Raw genomic sequence first — 17337 nt, 5'->3', positions numbered from 1 at the left:
AGTGCTGTCCTATCCCTGAAGGGTTCCAGGCCAAGGTTGGTGGACACCTTCCACTAGACCAGGCTGCTCCACATCCCATCCAACCCTGCCTTGAAGACTTCCAGGGACGAGGCAGCCACTAGAGACAGGACGAATGATCAGTTTGGGGGAGCTTTGCACATGGGCAACCTACGGGAAAAGTCAGGCTTCTGTGTGTTTGTGACATTTTGCAATTTAACCTTCAGCTGCTGGTTCAGGGTTTGACCCTTCCCAGCTCTCTGGCCATGACCCCCATGAGGGAAGCTTGCTCCAAAGGGAAGGGAAAAGGAAAATCCTCCCCGGCCCCTGAATCACAGTCCAAATCACCTTGATTTAGAAGAACCAAAATCTTTATTGATCTCACTGTAACAGCAACCACTGGCGAGAGCTTTTCTCCTCCCAAACACCTGCTTGAAGAGACGGTAAAAAACAACAGAAATCCCAAATGGATCCCCTGACTAGCAGAGGAACGCCCCGGTGAGGCCAGGCACTCCCTTCCCTGCTCAGCCCCAAGCCTGCTTCCAAGAGAACCGGAAGAAAATTGCTGGGATGGGGAACAGAGACACGAGGAGGCTGGGAAAGGGGACACTTAAGAGGAAAAAAAAATAAACAACAAAAAAGGTTTCCCTCCGGCTCCTGCCCATTAAGTCACGTTGTCCTTGGATATGGTCTAATTATTTTTGGCTAGCAGAGCAGGTTTCCCAAAACAAGCAGCTGTGCTGAGGGCGCCAGGTCCCTGCATCCACGGTGGCCGTCCCCGCTCTGCCAAGGATGTCCTCGCCCCCTGCCCCTCCCTCGATCCGAGGGCCTAACCGACCTCCTAGGATCTTTCGCTTCAAGGAAAATATATTTATTTATATATAATATATATATTTGTGTGTGTCTTATCACCACCCACCCACACACATATACATATTGCTACTCGCACTCACTCACTCGTGCGCCTACGGCGGGCGGGCTACCGCGCTCACCGCCAGGGAAAGGATGGGAAAGACAACCCCATTCCCTGGGGGTTGTGCTTTTGCTTCTTCCTCCCCACTCCCAAAACGAGGGGGCAGGCCCACCACCCCCCTCCTTGTGAGAAAAGCAGCTGGAAGATGGGAACTTGCCACCAGCCCGCCCCGTGCCAAACACACCTAGAGAAATAAATTACGGGATGGAAAGTGCACAAAGCCTGTGGGATGTCCCCCTCCCCAGCACGGGTCCCCCAGGGCTGGGTACCGAGGTGGGGGGAGCGACCCTGGCGAGGAAGGGAAGGTGGATGGAGCAGGCACTCAGGTGGGGGCTGATAAAATGGCACTTGAGATTGTGGAGCTGGTGATGGCTCCCAGCAGGCAGTAAAAAAATCACAGCTGGGGGTGCTGGTGGGATTGGGGAGTGCACCCAATTAGGGTGCAAGAGTTGCACGGAGAGAGGGGGGAAAAATAAATCCCATCTCCAGGGGAGGTTCAAGATGGCCACGGCATGCCAGGCTGGGAAAGGGGAGGTTAATGTGGAAATGCTTTATCCACGGCAGTGTGATCCGGCTGGGAGAAATCCCATCCTGGAAACTAAGCAGAGGATGGCATCAATGGCAGCACCCTGCAAGGAGAGCACCCCATCCCTGTGGTGTCTGGTGAGCCCCTGCAGCCCCCAGGGACACCCAGTGATTCCTGAGACATCCAACGGTGTCAGAAGGATCTCCCCCCTGTAGGATTCACATTTTAAAGGGCCGGGGGGAAGGGGGTAAAAAAAAAAAAAAAAAAACGAGCACTACAAAGCACTTTCCCAGAGGCACTCGGCCCCAGCCCAGAAAAAGTTGCTGGGGGTAAAGTGCCCCTTTTTAGTACCAAAAATAAAAGCAAGGGGATTTTATAATATATGACTACACTGCTGTGAGTCCTAGCTGGCGGGCTGGGGACACAGCCCCTGGCTGGAGGGCCAAGATGGAAGAAATTCAGGTAGGAAAGATGGGGACATGCTGGCTGATTCCATCAGGGACTACATCAGATCCCAGAGCACCGAAGGGAACTCCCAATGTTGTCCTTCACTGAATGCTAACACATCCCAGGGAAACTCAAAAAATACCCTCCCCAGGGTGCAAACAGGTGCATGATTTTAGCAGTGATGTTTCCCCCTCCTCCTGAAAGGCTGCCCAGATTTTCCAGGAGAAAGGGACAAAGGATGACACAGCTCCAGAACACTAAGCTGCTGGCAATGGGAGGTTTGGGTAACAAGAGGGGAATTTTGAGGGGGGCACGAGGCAGCAGAGGAGGCAAAGGGACATTTTAAAAAGAAGCCTGGTGGAGATCAGGCTGCTGGCAGCTGGAAGAGGAGGAATAGGGCCGGATCCAGAAGGGATGCTCCGTCTGGCACATGCTAGGACCAGTCACCCGTAAAGGGGGAGAAGACAGAGCCGCACTCCCCCAAAGAAAGAGGGGGAGGAGGAGGGCGGGGAGGGGACCGCTGCCACCTCCGCCTCGCCGGGACGGATCCTGCTAAGCCGAATGGGGGGTGCACAGGTCTGGGGAGTCGCTGCCTCTCTGTGGTTCCCGCTCAGATATCCATCTCGAACTGAGCATCGTCCCCTGGCAGGAGGCAAGGAAAGCAGCGTTAGGGGCGTCATCCTCCACCCCAAATCCCTCCTGTCCCGTGCCGGGGGTCCCTTACCCATGGATGGCTTGTTCTCCTGGTGGTTCAAGCTGTTGGCGTCCGCTTTGGGCTCCTCGCCGGCCTCGCCGGGGCTGGTGACGCCGGGAATATTGGGGAGGTGACAAGGCGGGGTCTTGGCCATGGGGGAGTTGCGGCGGTCCAGCAGGAACTTGCGGTCGTAGATGATCCGGGTGCCTGGGGGGGGGGGACGGACGGGAGGAGAGTGGGGGAATCCGGTTCGGCAGCGCTTGTTTGCCGAAGGAGTTTCCCGGCGGGACGGGCCAAGGTTTTTCGCCAGAGATTGGCGGGGAGGGCTGAGGGGTGCGCGCCGCCGCTCTGCCCGCTCTTATCTGGGCACGACAGGCGATAATTCGGCAATGACCAAACACCCCGGCGGCAGCTGGGTCCCGCTGTGCCGGCGCGGAGAGCCGGAAAACTCGTGGCAGGGATGGGAACGCGTCCCGGGGATGCCCGATGGAAGCGGCACCCCGAAACACCACGTGTCCCTCTTCCCTGCGCTGGGACGAGCCATGTCACGACCCCCAGGGCGGGGTAGGGCCGAGCTCCCGGTGCCCCCGTCCCAGCGGGAGCTTCCTGCCAACCCGTCCCGGGATCCAGCTGCCGCCTCGCCGGGACCCTCCGCGCTCCCGGTACGTCCCGGAAAACAATCCCATCTCCACGCGTGTGCGCCGAGGAGAACGGGCGGTAGGCGCTACGTTAGAGGGGATATAGGATATAGAGGGATATCGGATATAGAGGGATATTGGTACGCCCGCGACACGCGGCGCTCGGGGCGGGCTGGCCCGGGCGCGCTCCCCCGGAGGCCCCGGGCGGGCGCGGCGCTTTTACCTCCCGGCGTGGTGGAGAAGAGCGTCCCGCCGGGGGTGGTGCAGTAGTCGGCGGGGAGCTGCGCGGCGTCGCTGAGGGTGACGGTGCGGGTGGGGATGGCCCGGCTCTGGCTGGGCTGGCGGCCGCCTGCGGACGACATGGCCCCCGCTCGGCGCCGCGCTTTGTCCCCGCCGAGCGGCGCGGGCGGACCGGCCCCGCCCCCCGGGGCTGACCCCGCCCCCCCGGTATAGCCCCGCCTCTGGCTCCGCCCCCCGTCCCGCCGCCGCCAGGGGGCAGGCGCGGCGCCGCGCAACCTCGTTCGCACCTCCCACGTGGTCTAGCGGTGAGGATTCCTGGTTTTCACCCAGGCGGCCCGGGTTCGACTCCCGGCGTGGGAAGATACGCTTTTTTTGTTTGGTTTGTTTGTGTTTTTTTTTTTTTTGTTTTTTGTTTTTTTTTTTTTTTTTTTTTTTTTGTTTTTTTGGTTTTTTTTTTGTTTTTTTGGTTTTTTTTGTTGCGGTGGTGGTGTCCCGCCTTTCCGTCCTGTCCAGGATTCTTTCGGTCGAAATCTTTTGGCTAGACAGAGCTGGATAAAGTCGCCGGGAAAAGAAATGTGCATCCACATGTCCCAAATCAGGTAAGGGGTTGTTTCCCTGTGTACCATAGCAGGGAGTAGCATTCGTCTCCATATCCCACATCAGGAAAGGGGTTGTTTCCCTATATCCCACAGCAGGGAATAGCATTTTTGTCCATATCCCAGGAAAAGTGCATGGATCCCTATATCCCAAAAAAGGAAACGGGTTGCATCCCCTTGTGCCAAGCCAGCAAAGGACATGCATCCCTATATCCCCACTCAAGGAAAAGAGACCCATGCCTATATCCCAAAACAGGGAATAGCATTCATCCCCATATCCCAAACGAGGAAAATGACGTATCCAATACCAGGAATGCGTCCAGATATCTCAGACCAGCAAAAGGGATGCATCCCCATTTCCCAAACCAAGAAAGGAGATGAATCCCCATATCCCATGACAGGAAAGGGTATACCTCCCCATATCCCAAGCCAGGGAAAAGGATGCACCATGCTGGAAAGCTGGGAGTCTCACCCCTGAGGGACATGCCAGCCCCAGCACAACCTCCCTCCCTCCCCTGGGAACACTGATCCTGCCGGTTATTTTTAGTATCCCTGTCCCAGAGGCCAGAGTGGCTGGCTTCTCCCTCCAGCCCTGGATCCCCGCAGCGCACTCCCGGTGGGACCGGCCGCCCGCCTGCACAAGAGGATGGGCGAGGCAGTGGCCCGGGTGGCCAGGAAGGTGAACGACACGGTGGAGAACAAGACGGATTCCCTGGGTAAGCCCAGCGCTCCATCCCAGCTCCCGCCTGGGGCCCGGACAAGGATCGGGTTTCCAGGAGCAGGGCTCTATTTTTCACTGCCACAGTCTATAAAAAGCTGTCGGCGTTCCCTCCCCGTCGCTCTGGAGGAGAGAAAGGCTCCCCCAAGGGCCCTCAGCCCTACAAAGTTGGAGCATAATCCCATGGGATGTGTTTCCCCCTTGAGAGCAGTGGCAGGAGCAGGTTTTTCCCCATGTTGCCTTTGTCAGATGTGTGTTTTTCCCTGCAATTTCCCCATTCCCAGCTAATACGCAAGAGCGGGACGCAGTTCATCAAAGGAGAGAGATGAAAGCCACTCATTTTTATTCCCACTGGATTCCTGGCCCTGGGATATAAACCAGCGTATGGAGCTCCATGGCTCAGGCTCTCCACATCCTCCTGAGAGAAACGTGGGAGGATGGAGCTTCCTCCATCAGCCCCTGCAATGCCTTTGGGGAGGGGGCAGGAAGCAGAGCCCATCCTGGGGTTGGGATACGGAGTTTCCATCCCTGGCATCTCCTGGGAGGGGAAACAGAAACTACTCAGGGCAAAACAAGAAAGCCAGGAGGTGAGAAGCACAACCAAATGTTTTTCCCCTCCCCACCGCCTGCCATGGGACAACCGCCCATGACCCTGGGAAATCCGGCCCAGGGAAATCCCTGCTCCAACCCCATCAGCGCTGGAATAAGCATGCCCAGGGAATTAGGGGCACAGGGGAGAAGGATGACTGAAGTTTTTAGAGCCTTGCCTGGGTCTCTCTGAGCGCAGATCTGGCCAACTGCAAACTGATGACCTTCCCCGTTGGAATCTACAAAGCCGTGAGGAGCGTCACCGAGGGGATCCAGCGCATCTCCCTGGCCAACAACGAGCTCAAGTCCATCACCAGCCGATTTGTGACCACCTTCAGCCAGCTGACAGGTAAGGGACTGTCACTTCCAATCCTCTGGGACGCTCCAGGAGCCCCCAGGTTGCTGCACAGGGGGCAAAGCACCCGAGTCTCCCCTGAGCTCACACTTCATTGCAAGCATTAGTTCAGACCCCAAAAAATCAATTTTTCCTCATACCTTCTGCCCCCTGAAAGACGAGGACACTGGTTCTGCTCTCACCCACCCTTCCAAACTGGTGTCAGGGTCACTCCTCACCCTCCATCTCCTTCCACGGATGGGGCAGAGGATGGAGGACAGGAAAGGCAGCTTGGGGATAACAGCGGGGCAATCCAGGCTGTGCAGACTAATTAGTGAGACATCAGTGAGAGTTAATCACTGCGGGAGATGGGAGCGATCAGCACCACGAGGACACCTCCCTTCGGAGCCCAGGGAAAGCAGCCAGAGGCTAATCCGCTACAAAAGGCCATGCAAGCATCCAGAGCATCCAGTACCACGGTATTGAACGCTAGGGGTGGCACTGGGGATGCTCTGGCAGCCTCTAAAATCAATTTTGTTCCTACAGCGTACCACAGAAATGCCACTGTGGTGAGTGCCTGGGGAGGCTTCCCTTGTTCTGGAGCTGTGAGAACACCCCTGGGCTGGGGAAAGGAAATACATCGAACAAAGGAAATCAATTTTCATTTTCTAGACAGCACAACAAGCCCTGAAGGGACAAAAATGCCCTTGTTTCCCAGCAAGGGCTTTGCTCCACCAGTGAGCCAATCACTCCTGTGATGAACTGTGCTGGATCTCAGCAGGAACAGACTGAGACAGGCTGGGGACAGGCTGAATAAGGCAGGACCTATAAATACCAGGTATTAGCAGGGGCAGGGCAGCTTGTGAGGGTATTTATAGTGCAGAAAGCCCTGTGTCACTGGAGAAGGGCGCTGGGACAGTGGGATTTGGGTTCTGTCCCCACGAGTGCTGCTCCTGGCCCCACAGGAACTCATTTCTGGGGTGAGAAAGCATCACAGATAGGCAAAGTGATAAAAACAGAATTGTTTTTCGCATCCAAAGACCTTTCTTCCACTTATTCCGTTTATTCCTCAGAAGGGGTTCAGGCACATGAATATACAGAGATAGCCTTAAGCCATTACAAATGTCCATTAGGGAGGTAATTGCACTGACCTTAGGAGGAAATATTCCTTATTTCTTACAAACCCTGTTTGCAAAAGGCTGCCCAATTTCATTAGCAAATCCTGAGAAAACCAACAAAAAACATCACTCCTGAATGTGGTATTCCCAGCAGGCAAATCTTCAATGGCAACCACGGAAAATAGCAAAATAAAAGCCCAATTTTTGGAGCCGAAATCCAAAATCCCTGGAGCCTGATGGACCTGGCAGTCCGCGGGGGACAGAGGCTGTAAATCAAGCTACCCATTAGTTATTTTCCCATTATTTTCCCTGCATCCCACCACCTCCCTTCTCTCTTCCTAGAGCTCAACCTGGCAGGTAATTACCTGCACCGCCTGCCCGAGGAAATCACCTCCCTGCTGCACCTCCGGGCCATCGACCTCTCCCGCAACAGGTTCCGGCGTTTCCCGGAGCCCCTGGCCACTGTCCCCGCCCTGGAGACCATCGACCTGGAAGAGAACGAGATCGCAGGTGAGGAGGACCTTTTCCCACTGGGAAAAAGGTGATTTAGCATCACCCGAGGGTGATGCCATTTGCTTTTCCCCCCCCCGCTGTTTTCATCGCCTCCCAGGGAAAAGCTGCTGCAGGCATAGTGGGAACCAAGCCCCATCTAAGCTGCCCTATCCATCACGCTGGCACCTCCAGCTGGGGTGACCCAAAATCCCCAGATTTCGTTAAAAATCCTGAGCTGATTGCAGAACCCAGCCGCAGGAATGCTGGGCTGGGATGTTTGCTGCCAGGCTAAGCAAGCGCATGAGCCCACCTGAATATTTCCCAGAGCAAACAGGAGCTGTTTAACACTACAGAATCCCCTAAATATTAAATTAAAGGAATGGTAAGAGGCGCTCATCACTCAGCCCTGCAGCGGCAGGAAAATCTTTCATGTGCAAAAGCTGAAGGCTTTGGAGTCTCCAAAAGCTGGGCAAAAAGGGGCAGCTGTTGTACACAGATAAAAGGAGATTTATTTAGGATGCAGCTTTCAAAGGGCCCAGGACTGGAGCATCCCACAGCCCCCACGGACCCGCAGGGATATCAGAGCCTACTCAATTTTGCTGTTTTATCTGGGATTGCTTCAGCTGCTGCTGAGAAAGCTGCTGCCTGCAAACACGAGGTTTATTAACAGCCTCACATCAGCTGCTCCCCGGCTGTGCCTGTAGAAACACTGGAATTAAAACCTGCTTCCACAGGAGCCAGAGGAAGGCACGGCTTTTCCTCACCCTCTTTTTCTCTCCCACCTCCTGGAGAGAGCTGTCTCACTTCTAGTTCCCTCCATCATTTTTTGAGTTTAATTGGCTGATTTCAGTACGACCTGGTCTCCGAACAGCATTTTCCCCACTTGTTTTGTGCAAGCAGGATGCTGGAAGAAGGGAATGAAGCTTTTTGATGCCGTTTTTCATGCTAAAATGCAGGGAGGAAAGGCTGCATCCAGCTGGATTGATCCTGGGTTGGGAGGAGAACAAGGCTACCAGGCTTAGTCACCTCCCACCAGGTTCCCCTCCTACTGGGAAGTGTCCTCCAGATGTGGGGGAAAAAAAACCAGAGGAAAATGTAACAATTTCAAGCCAAAATGTTGTGGGGATATGTCTGAGTAGTGCACACGATGCTGTCTGGATGCAGAAGTAGGTGATGTGAGCTTATTTTATACATTTTCTGCAAAGGGAAGAAGTGGAGATGGGAAAGCCAGGGGGTTTCAGCCCATTTTTCCCAAGGGAAAAAAAAAAAAACAAAACTGGGCAATGACATTGCTCCTACCAGCCCTTCTCAAATAGGTTGCAGGCTCCCCTGCACATGAGCTTGTGTTTGTAGGGTAGCAGATCCCCTGGTGTGTGGTGCTGCACCAGTGCCTGTCCTCCTCTGCCATCCCAGGGATGCTGCAGAGGCTCCTGCCAGGGCTGCAAACCCGACTGAAAAGCTCCTGCTGAAACAGCTCAGTGAGCCACTAAGACATACTGAGTTGGAGGTGGTAGGTGATGTTTTCCAAAGGGAAACAGGAGTGAAAGGAGATTAATTAATGCCTGCCTGGAGCCTGTGGGCTCTGTGAAAGGAGACATTTAGTGCCACAAGCCACCCTTTTCATCTAAATAAGCTCTTAACCCTGGACTGTAATTAGGTATATATTACTGTCAGTGCTTTTAACTCTTTCCCCGATAATTCGAGCTACAGCAAATCAGTGTTTTAAGCTCCCAAATCCATGGGGATGTTTTGGTGCCTGGAGCTTCAGCTTCTCCTTCCCTTATTCCTCGTTTAATGGTTTAATAGGGATGATGTTGAGACTGCTGCCAAGGCTGTTAAGGTCACTGCTGGGGGCAACTGTGGTTAATTTTGTCCTCCTGAGAATGTCGAGATGGGACAAAAGGGGATGGTTTCAAACTCAGAGTAGAACATTGGGATAGAAATACTGTGATATTGGGAAGAAGTTCTTCCCCATGAGGGTGATGAGACACTGTCACAGAGACGCTGTGGATCCCTGGAAGCGTCCACAGCCAGGCTGGATGGGGCTTACAGCAGCCTGGGATAGTGGAAGGTGTCCCTGCCTCCACACAGAGGGTGGCACTGGACAAGCTTGAAGGTCCCTTCCCACCCAGACCATTCCACAATGGTGGCACTGACTTAGTGTCACATTCTGTAAAAGCCTTTTCCCTCCCTGATTTTTGCTAAACTGGTGAAGCCAGCATGAATAATTCAGGCTGCACTGTGTGCCCTGCCTGTCCCTTCATGCAAGGGTTGAGTCACTGATCCTTACCTGGAATTAAGGTGCAGAGCTGTTCCCAGCCTGGGGAGGTCTCGGTCCCCAAAATACTTTACTAAACTCCTTAATTTAAGCAAAATAAGTGAAAGCACTTTTAACTTTATCTTGCTGCGTAAGAAGATGATTAAACTCCTTATTCACCACTGCATTAGATGATGATTAAATAGGAAGATCTATGAAAAAAAAATACTACTTTTGTGCTTCAAGGGAATAAAAAGCAAGCAAAATTATATGGGGGAATGGCAGTGAACAAATCTACCATGAAGAAGAGTTATTAAAAAAATTCATGTGAAGCTCTGCCTGATGAGATATGCATTCCTAGGGAATTTGTATATGGAAAATAGCACAGTTTTCTGGAGGAGAAAGAGGAAAAAAAACAAAGACACCAAAGTGTTTGAGTCTTTTTCCAGCATAAAACAAGTTTCATGGTTTAAAAATCACATAATCATCTACTAGATACAACTACAACACCACAATTCTGCTCCAGGAGCTGGGATATAAAAGGCTCTTGTCATTTTGGTGGCCAAATTAAAAATAAATTAGTTTAGGTAAATCAGACAGGTGGGCTTTGAAAGCCCAAAACGCTGTGAATTGTAGCAAAATCTATCACCTTTTAATCAGCTTAATGGTTAGGTTTTCATATCAGTCTCATTCCTCTGCTCTCAGTGGATTCACATTGGTACCATCCAGCTGAGCTGCACCTTTTTTTTTTTTTAAACACAGAGTTTGTAAATGTAACGCTTTCTAAAGGACAACACCCAAATTCGTGGAAATTGCAAAATACAAGGGTGCCTGTTGATGGCCGAGAGCCATTTTGCAGCCTGTCCAACAAGGGCAAAGAACATGTGCCCTCCTGTTAGCTTGGAGAGGGCTCCTGGGCATTGCAACACCGGGCATAAAATCAAGGAGAAAGTCTTTGCACCCCAATTTCGTGTGCCAGCGAGTGTTAATTAGCACTGGGTGAACCAGAGGGCAGTGCCCACGCTGGATATCTCGGTGTTTGCACCTGGCTGACACATTCTGTAGAATCACGGGATCATTTAGGTTGGAAAAGTCCTCTGAGCCCATCGAGTCCAACCGATAGCCGTTTGCCCGAGCAGTCGGATAAATGAATATTTCACTGTGTTTCTGTTCTGATCAAAGCCTGCACACAGGCAGGAGCAGGGTTTGCTGCAGGCTGTCCATCAAGAGGAGCTTCCATCCCTTCTGCCCCTCCAGGATGGATCCTCACCTCCGTGCTCTCTTTCCAGAGGTGCCGACGGATAAATTGGCCTCCATGGCGTTGCTGCGGAGCCTCAACCTGCGGGCCAACCCCGTGGGCCCCGAGGTGCGGCTGCTGGTCCGGCCCCTCGTCCCCTTCGACGTGCTGCTGTCTCCAGAGGAGCCCATCCCTAAAGCCTGACGGGATCCCGAGCTGTCCCGAGGGGTGACCGCCCACCACAGTGGTTTGGCTTGGGTCAGTCCCTTCTACGCCCCCGTTTCTGTCCCAAAGCTGCAGCCAGCGGGTCCCAAACCCGGGCGAGTGCCTCGTTTTCCCTAAATTAAAAGCAAGCAGCGGGGCTCCCCCGTGAAGGGATGGCTCTGCCAATTCCCGAGCCAGGCAATCTCCTGCTTATGTGTTTTGGGGACGCAGAGGAGCCGCAAACACATGTGGTGGGAGGTTTGGGTAAAGCTGAAGGGGGATCTGGATGTTCACCCTCCCGCCTGGGTGGTGGCAGGGAGCAGCCGGGATGGCGAGGGACATCCCTGAGGCTGTAAGGGTTCTCCCTGGAATTGCTGACGTGGTGGCGTGCCAAGTGCCTGATTAAATGCTTTCCTGTTACCTCGGGGGGTTTGTATCTGATTAAATTCGAATTACCAGCCTTGTCCTTAAAGAAGCCCCTGTGCACAGCTGCTCACTGCAGCCTCCAGCAGGATTCTCCCACATCCAAGCAGTATTTCCCTGGAAAAATCCTTGTTTTCCAAGGGATTTTTCTTCCCTTCTTTTTTTTCACCATGGAAACCAAAGTGACCCAATGCCACTGGGTGCCCACACACTGCTCACGCCGTGGGTGTCCCCAGAAGTATGCACCCCCCTCTCGGGTGCTGTAGGTCCTCAAGTTGAGCTGATTCTCTTCCCAGGAAGAAATGTCCTGGAGAGAGTGGCTTCTCGGTGGCAGGGAGGCCACTGCCAAACACACCCATGTCCCTTAGCAGCTGGCTGCCTGCTAAAAAAAGCCAAACTCCTGGGAGAAACCCCAGGTGTTATCTCAAAACGCCTTGTTTAAACATCTCCCTTGTTTGTTCCTTTGGGTATTTAGGGGACAAACACTTCCCAATGTTGTGTGTGAGCTGGGGACAGCCAGGAATGGTAAATCCTGTAAATATTTGACTTCCAGACTTGCCAAACTTTCGCAAAAGATTATGGTAGGAGATGTTGGGCATGCTGGAGGAGCTGTGGTTGAGTGGAGCAGCCTGGAGCCAGAACCAGCATCCCTAAACATCGTGTTTCTTTCTCCTGTGTGTGGATTGATGAATGGGGGGAATCTCCCCGCTTGTCTCGAGGCTCCCGGCATATTTTCCTCCCGGGGATGGACAGGAGCGCTGCTGGGGACACCGGCCATCAGCTGCCAGCATCAGTGCGGGGACCTCGGCGGCAGCGAGGGGACAAAGACCTCGACCCTCCCTGGGGAGCGAGCCTGCTCCCTCCCTCCTCTCGTCCCGCGTGGGCTGCCCGCCCCCGCCGTGCCTCATCGGCGGGGGGCTGCGTGCGGGTCCCCCGGTATCCATGGCGATTGGAGGCTGTTTTCCCCCCCTCCCCTTCCCCGCTGCAGCCGGCGAGCAGCCGCAACCGGCGCGGCGGCACCGCGGAGAACGCACCGGAGCTCCGGAGCCCCGGACCGGGCGGGAGGGACTCAGGGAGGGACGAGGGCGAGCTGTGTCCCCCCCCCCCCCGGCAGCAAATCGCCTCCGGCGGTAGCCACTGCCCGGCAGCGATGCAGCCCCCGGAGCCGGGTCGAGCCGGTGGAGGTGAGTGCCGAGACCTGATTTATTTTATCCCCCCAAAAAAGCTACCCACACGTCATCCCAGCCGCCTATTCCATCAGACCAGCCTTTCCCTGCGGTGGTTTCCCAAAGCCGGGTAGGGAAGCAGGCGGTCCATGCCGTCCCCGTCCCGTCCCCTCATCCCCTTGTCACCACGTCCGAGATGTCAGTGCTGAACTGAGGACGCCTGCATGCATCCATCCAGCCATTCCTACTACCCATTCATCCATCTATCCTCCCATTCATTCATTCATTCATTCATCCATCCATCCAGCAGCAACCCGGGTGCTCAGCAGCCCCTTATTTTCCTTTTCCCATATTCCACCTTGCTTTTAAAACCACCTCCAACCCCATAGGACACCAACCTCCTGCTCATGCTGCACTGCAGCCCCAAAAGATAAAGTCCAGCAAAGTTTTAGGCTTAATATCACAGGTTTTGGGCAATCTCATTACAGTCTTTGTTATCGCTCCTGCTTACAAAGATGGGTCACGCATCTGATAGCCACTGCCTGGAGAATCTTGGGCCCTCGATCCCGCTACTTCCTTGCCTCTCCAAGAGGCTCCTTCTCCTGTGTCGGCTGCAAACCCCTCCCAGCGCCTTTCTGAAACGTGTTGCCCAAATCCTGCACACAGGACTGCGGTATTGGGGGCCGGATAGGGCCCTCCTGCCTGCCGGAACCTTGAGGAAGCCGCTGGTCCCGGTGGCTAGGAAAAGCATCTCGGCTGGCGAGCTGAGCACCGGCATCGGCACAGGGATGGGGGGATGCTCCAGCCGCCCATCACACGGCGGCTTTGGAAGGCTGTCTCAGCGCAGGGCTGACCCGCAGGAGCTTAGGCTGAGCCCTAAAGCTAAAATGTGCCTTTCCTCGCCTCACCGCTGCAGCCTGGATTCTCCCGGAGTCAGTCCCGTCACCGCTGCAGGCAGCTCCTGCCCACGCCCGGCATCCTCCCGCATCCCTGCTTGCGTGCGGCTGGGGAAGCCCGAGGGTGGGAGCTGCCGAGCCCCGCTCCCCGTTCAATCTGTAGTGACAAAACGCCAGCCCCGCCACTCCATCAGAAGGTCTCAGATAATGACTAGATAAGTATCGCTTAAGATGTCAGGGGAGGGTGTCCTCTCTTCCAGCCCCCTCCTCGGGGTTATTTGACGGAGAGAGTAAGATTTTGCGGAATATTGAATTGTAAACCTCGGAAGCACAAGGAGAAGCAGCGGCAGCCGCCCGAGGGCAGGGATGCTCCCAGGCCAGCCGTGACTGGGACCACATGGATACAGCTCCCATAAGGGTGGAGCATTGGAGCTTCGGGATGTGGATTTGTCGTCCTTGCATCATCCCTAAAAGAGATTTGGATGTCTTCTGGGCCACTCTAATTCCTCATCAAAAGAATGATGCAAATAATAATGATACCATGTAACAACGATATCAAACAATAATTGTATCAAATACTAATGATATCAGTGGTATCAAACAATAATGATGTAAAACGACAATTCAGCTGAGGTGCAGCAGAACCTTGAGCTGTGTAACCCAAGGAGGAGGAGATTTGTTGGGGCACGAAGAAGAGTCCAGCAGGACAAGTCCCAGCCAGTCTGGTCACCGGAATAAATATGAAAACCCACCTCTGGAGGCATTAAGAAATGAAGGGAATACTTGCTTTATTCTCTCCCGGCTTAATTTTCCTGCCTTCCCTTCCCCAGGCCCTTCCAATGGCACCTGGTGGCCCAACTCCAGTGCCAGCCACCTCCTGAGGGAGAACTACACCTTCCTGGCATACTACCAGCATTCCTCCCCCGTGGCCCTCATGTTCATCCTGGCTTACACCTTCATCTTCCTCATGTGCGTGGTCGGCAACGTCCTGGTGTGCTTTGTCGTGGTGAAGAACCGCCAGATGCGCACGGTCACCAACATGTTCCTCCTCAACCTGGCCATCAGCGACCTGCTGGTGGGCATCTTCTGCATGCCCACCACCCTGGTGGACAACCTCATCACAGGTGAGCAGGGCAGAGGAAGGGGAGAGACTTGAGGAGTGGAGAGAAAATGTCTCCCATGCATAAGCGGGAAACTTTTTTTTTGGGGGGGGGGGTGGGGCAGGGTTAGCCATTTGTGGTAAAACAAGTTTGACCTTAATGTTGCATTTGCATATTTGTTTGAAGTCCAGCAAGCTTCACCAAGCAATGCTGAAAAAAACTCTTATTTTTTCTGCATCCACCTTCTCCCGTGCTAGCTCAGCTCTGCCTGTTGACCTTTCCAAAGATAGGGGGGTTGGGAGGGCTCAGATGCAGCAGCAGTCAGGCCAGAGGCCAGGGTTTGTATTTATTGATTATGGGGTGTGATTTATTTATTGCCTTGGTATTGGGGTCAAAGAAACAAGACAAAAGTCCTTCTGAGTGAGGATCCCAAAGACAGTAGGAAAAATGACAGCCACCATGTTCCTTAATTTTTTAAGTGTAATGTGCATCTTTTTCACCAATTTTGGGGTTCTTGTTCAAGGATCCATGCTGCTAAAGGCCACCTCCACACAAGCTCCCTGTTAGGAGCAGGACTTAGCATCCCCCAGCAACTGGGGTGGATGGGGACACCTAAAGGGAGTTGGGTGAGCCAGAAGAACCTACACCTTCCATGGTGTCCCCTCACAGGTTGGCCCTTTGACAACACCATGTGCAAAATGAGCGGCCTGGTGCAGGGCATGTCTGTCTCCGCCTCTGTCTTCACGCTGGTCGCCATCGCTGTGGAGAGGTACATTGGCATGGGGGCGTGGGGATGTGGGGACCAAGCAATCTCCAGCAGGTACAGATGTCCTGCGTGTTTCCCATTGAGAGAAAGCTCCTGGGAACATCGGGAGCCTGTCCCAGCTCCCCAGGAGGACCATGAAGCTGTCCATGGGGCATTCCAGCAAGGTGTCATTCCCCACACTGGGCTGAAAATACCAACCTATCTCGGCCGCCAAAACGTGTAAAGAGCAACCCACCTCACCCTCCATTCCCACCCCTGCTCCTGGCTGCCCTCCTTCCCCAGCGATGTCCCCACCATGTGCCCAAAGCCACCACCAGCTGTTCTCCCACAGGTTTCGTTGCATTGTCCACCCCTTCCGGCAGAAGCTCACGCTGAGGAAAGCCCTGCTGACCATCGCCATCATCTGGGTGCTGGCCCTGATCATCATGTGCCCTGCTGCCGTCACCCTGACCGTCACCAGGGAGGAACACCACTTCATGGTGGACACCTACAACAACTCCTACCCTCTCTACTCTTGTTGGGAGGCCTGGCCCGAGACGGGGATGAGGAGGATCTACACCACTGTCCTTTTCTCCCACATCTACGTGGCTCCCCTTGCCCTCATCGTCATCATGTACGCCCGCATCGCCTTCAAGCTCTTCAAGTCAGTGGCGCCTGCCCACGGTGGAGAGGAGCTGGAGGGGAGGAGGATCTCCAGGAGGAAGGTCAAGGTCATCAATATGCTCATCATTGTCGCCCTCTTCTTCACCATCTCCTGGCTGCCCCTCTGGACGCTGATGCTGCTGACGGACTATGGGCGGCTGAGCGAGGGCCAGCTCCGCCTGCTCACCGTCTACGTCTACCCGTTCGCCCACTGGCTGGCCTTCTTCAACAGCAGCGCCAACCCCATCATCTACGGCTACTTCAATGAGAACTTCCGCCGGGGCTTCCAGGAGGTCTTCAGGGCCCCCCTCTGCCAGCGCAGGCCCTACACCCCCCGGAGCCACGGCCGCGGGACCCTCTTCGACACCCGCAACCGCATCTTCACCCAGGCGCCAACCAGCGACTCGCCAGCCGCCTCCAAGTCGAGGCTGCCGGCCCCACGCCGCGCCGGTGTCCCTGCGTGGGATGGCTGAGGAGCCATGGCCACCAAACCACTCCAGCCCAAGGGCTTGCAGGGTGGGGACGGGGGATTTGCCATGTCATGGCCACAAGATATTGAAATAAAGATGTATCCTACTGATGGCTTGTCCCTGGCTTGGCTCCTCCACTTCCCCCACAGCAGCACCCAGAGGGCCCCCAGCTGAGCCCCCCAGCACCACAGGCTCCTGCTAGAATCCCGCTTCCCCAGCCCTACTCCAAGCATGGGGCCAGGGACAGCAGGGATCCAGGGGCAGTGAGGGAGAAGGGGCTGTCCTGTGCCATGCTTGGCCATGCACGCAGAGGCACGCAGCACCATGCCAAACCACGCTGCCATGGCCATGCCAGGCAGGATCTAGCTGTGCTGGAACATGCTACCCCCTGCTATCACGGCCATGGGGAATGGACCATTCCATGGCCACTCCAAGGATAGGCCATGCTGTGGCCATGCTGGACCAAGCTGGACTATCCCATGCTATCCCATGCTGTTGTGTCCCTGCTAGACCAAACCATGCCACACAGGACAGTACCACTCCTTGCATTTGTGGCCATTCTGGACCATATCCCACCCTACTGCAGCGGCCATGCCGTACTGGACTGAGCCATGCCATGCCAGTCCATGCTGTTACACAGAATTGTGCCATGCCAGATGGATTGTGCCAGCCCACCCTTCTGTGGCCACAGCAGGCAGGATCACACCGGGCTGGACCATGCCACCACTTGCTGCTGTGGCCATGCTGAACTGTACTGGGCTAGGACCGTGCTGTGCCAGTCCATGCCAGCCCATGCCATTGTGGCCATGGCAGGC

At 54.7% G+C, this 17337-nt stretch overlaps 3 protein-coding genes and 1 non-coding gene across 4 annotated transcripts; 3 read left to right on the top strand and 1 right to left on the bottom strand.

The window, feature by feature from the left end:
* Positions 1 to 257: 257 nt before the first annotated feature.
* On the bottom strand, positions 258 to 3686 carry EIF4EBP2 (eukaryotic translation initiation factor 4E binding protein 2). The gene is made up of 3 exons (XM_062496183.1): positions 3499 to 3686; positions 2668 to 2844; positions 258 to 2585 (listed from the first exon to the last, which is right to left on the bottom strand). Exons 1-3 carry the CDS (start codon positions 3635 to 3637, stop codon positions 2554 to 2556), a joined length of 348 nt encoding a protein of 115 aa, XP_062352167.1. The 5' UTR covers positions 3638 to 3686; the 3' UTR covers positions 258 to 2553.
* Positions 3687 to 3803: 117 nt separating this feature from the next.
* TRNAE-UUC (transfer RNA glutamic acid (anticodon UUC)) lies at positions 3804 to 3875 on the top strand. The gene has a single exon. It is a non-coding gene; the product is annotated as a tRNA-Glu (tRNA).
* Positions 3876 to 3909: 34 nt separating this feature from the next.
* On the top strand, positions 3910 to 11412 carry LRRC20 (leucine rich repeat containing 20). The gene is made up of 5 exons (XM_062496550.1): positions 3910 to 4114; positions 4659 to 4827; positions 5617 to 5766; positions 7212 to 7379; positions 10908 to 11412. The coding sequence occupies exons 2-5, from the start codon at positions 4758 to 4760 to the stop codon at positions 11057 to 11059; spliced, it is 540 nt and encodes a 179-aa protein (XP_062352534.1). The 5' UTR covers positions 3910 to 4114; positions 4659 to 4757; the 3' UTR covers positions 11060 to 11412.
* A 1012-nt stretch (positions 11413 to 12424) lies between these two features.
* Positions 12425 to 16525, top strand: NPFFR1 (neuropeptide FF receptor 1). The gene is made up of 5 exons (XM_062496577.1): positions 12425 to 12519; positions 12554 to 12666; positions 14375 to 14668; positions 15314 to 15413; positions 15742 to 16525. The coding sequence occupies exons 1-5, from the start codon at positions 12425 to 12427 to the stop codon at positions 16523 to 16525; spliced, it is 1386 nt and encodes a 461-aa protein (XP_062352561.1).
* The last annotated feature ends 812 nt before the right edge of the window (positions 16526 to 17337 follow it).

This window comes from Cinclus cinclus, chromosome 7, assembly GCF_963662255.1.
Source record: "Cinclus cinclus chromosome 7, bCinCin1.1, whole genome shotgun sequence".
Taxonomy (NCBI): Eukaryota; Metazoa; Chordata; class Aves; order Passeriformes; family Cinclidae; genus Cinclus; species Cinclus cinclus.
This window is presented reverse-complemented; position numbering and strand designations above follow the sequence as displayed.

Excerpts from the sequence above, each read along its gene's own strand:
- EIF4EBP2 (XM_062496183.1), bottom strand. The coding sequence starts at position 3,637 with ATGTCGTCCGCAGGCGGCCGCCAGCCCAGCCAGAGCCGGGCCATCCCC. Across the intron at positions 2,845-3,498 it reads CTTCTCCACCACGCCGGGAG|GCACCCGGATCATCTACGAC; the intron begins GTAAAAGCGCCG and ends CCCCCCCCCCAG. Across the intron at positions 2,586-2,667 it reads GGAGAACAAGCCATCCATGG|GGGACGATGCTCAGTTCGAG; the intron begins GTAAGGGACCCC and ends GCCTCCTGCCAG.
- LRRC20 (XM_062496550.1), top strand. The coding sequence starts at position 4,758 with ATGGGCGAGGCAGTGGCCCGGGTGGCCAGGAAGGTGAACGACACGGTG. Across the intron at positions 4,828-5,616 it reads GAACAAGACGGATTCCCTGG|ATCTGGCCAACTGCAAACTG; the intron begins GTAAGCCCAGCG and ends CTCTGAGCGCAG. Across the intron at positions 7,380-10,907 it reads GGAAGAGAACGAGATCGCAG|AGGTGCCGACGGATAAATTG; the intron begins GTGAGGAGGACC and ends CTCTCTTTCCAG.
- NPFFR1 (XM_062496577.1), top strand. The coding sequence starts at position 12,425 with ATGGCGATTGGAGGCTGTTTTCCCCCCCTCCCCTTCCCCGCTGCAGCC. Across the intron at positions 14,669-15,313 it reads GGTGGACAACCTCATCACAG|GTTGGCCCTTTGACAACACC; the intron begins GTGAGCAGGGCA and ends GTCCCCTCACAG. Across the intron at positions 15,414-15,741 it reads GTCGCCATCGCTGTGGAGAG|GTTTCGTTGCATTGTCCACC; the intron begins GTACATTGGCAT and ends GTTCTCCCACAG.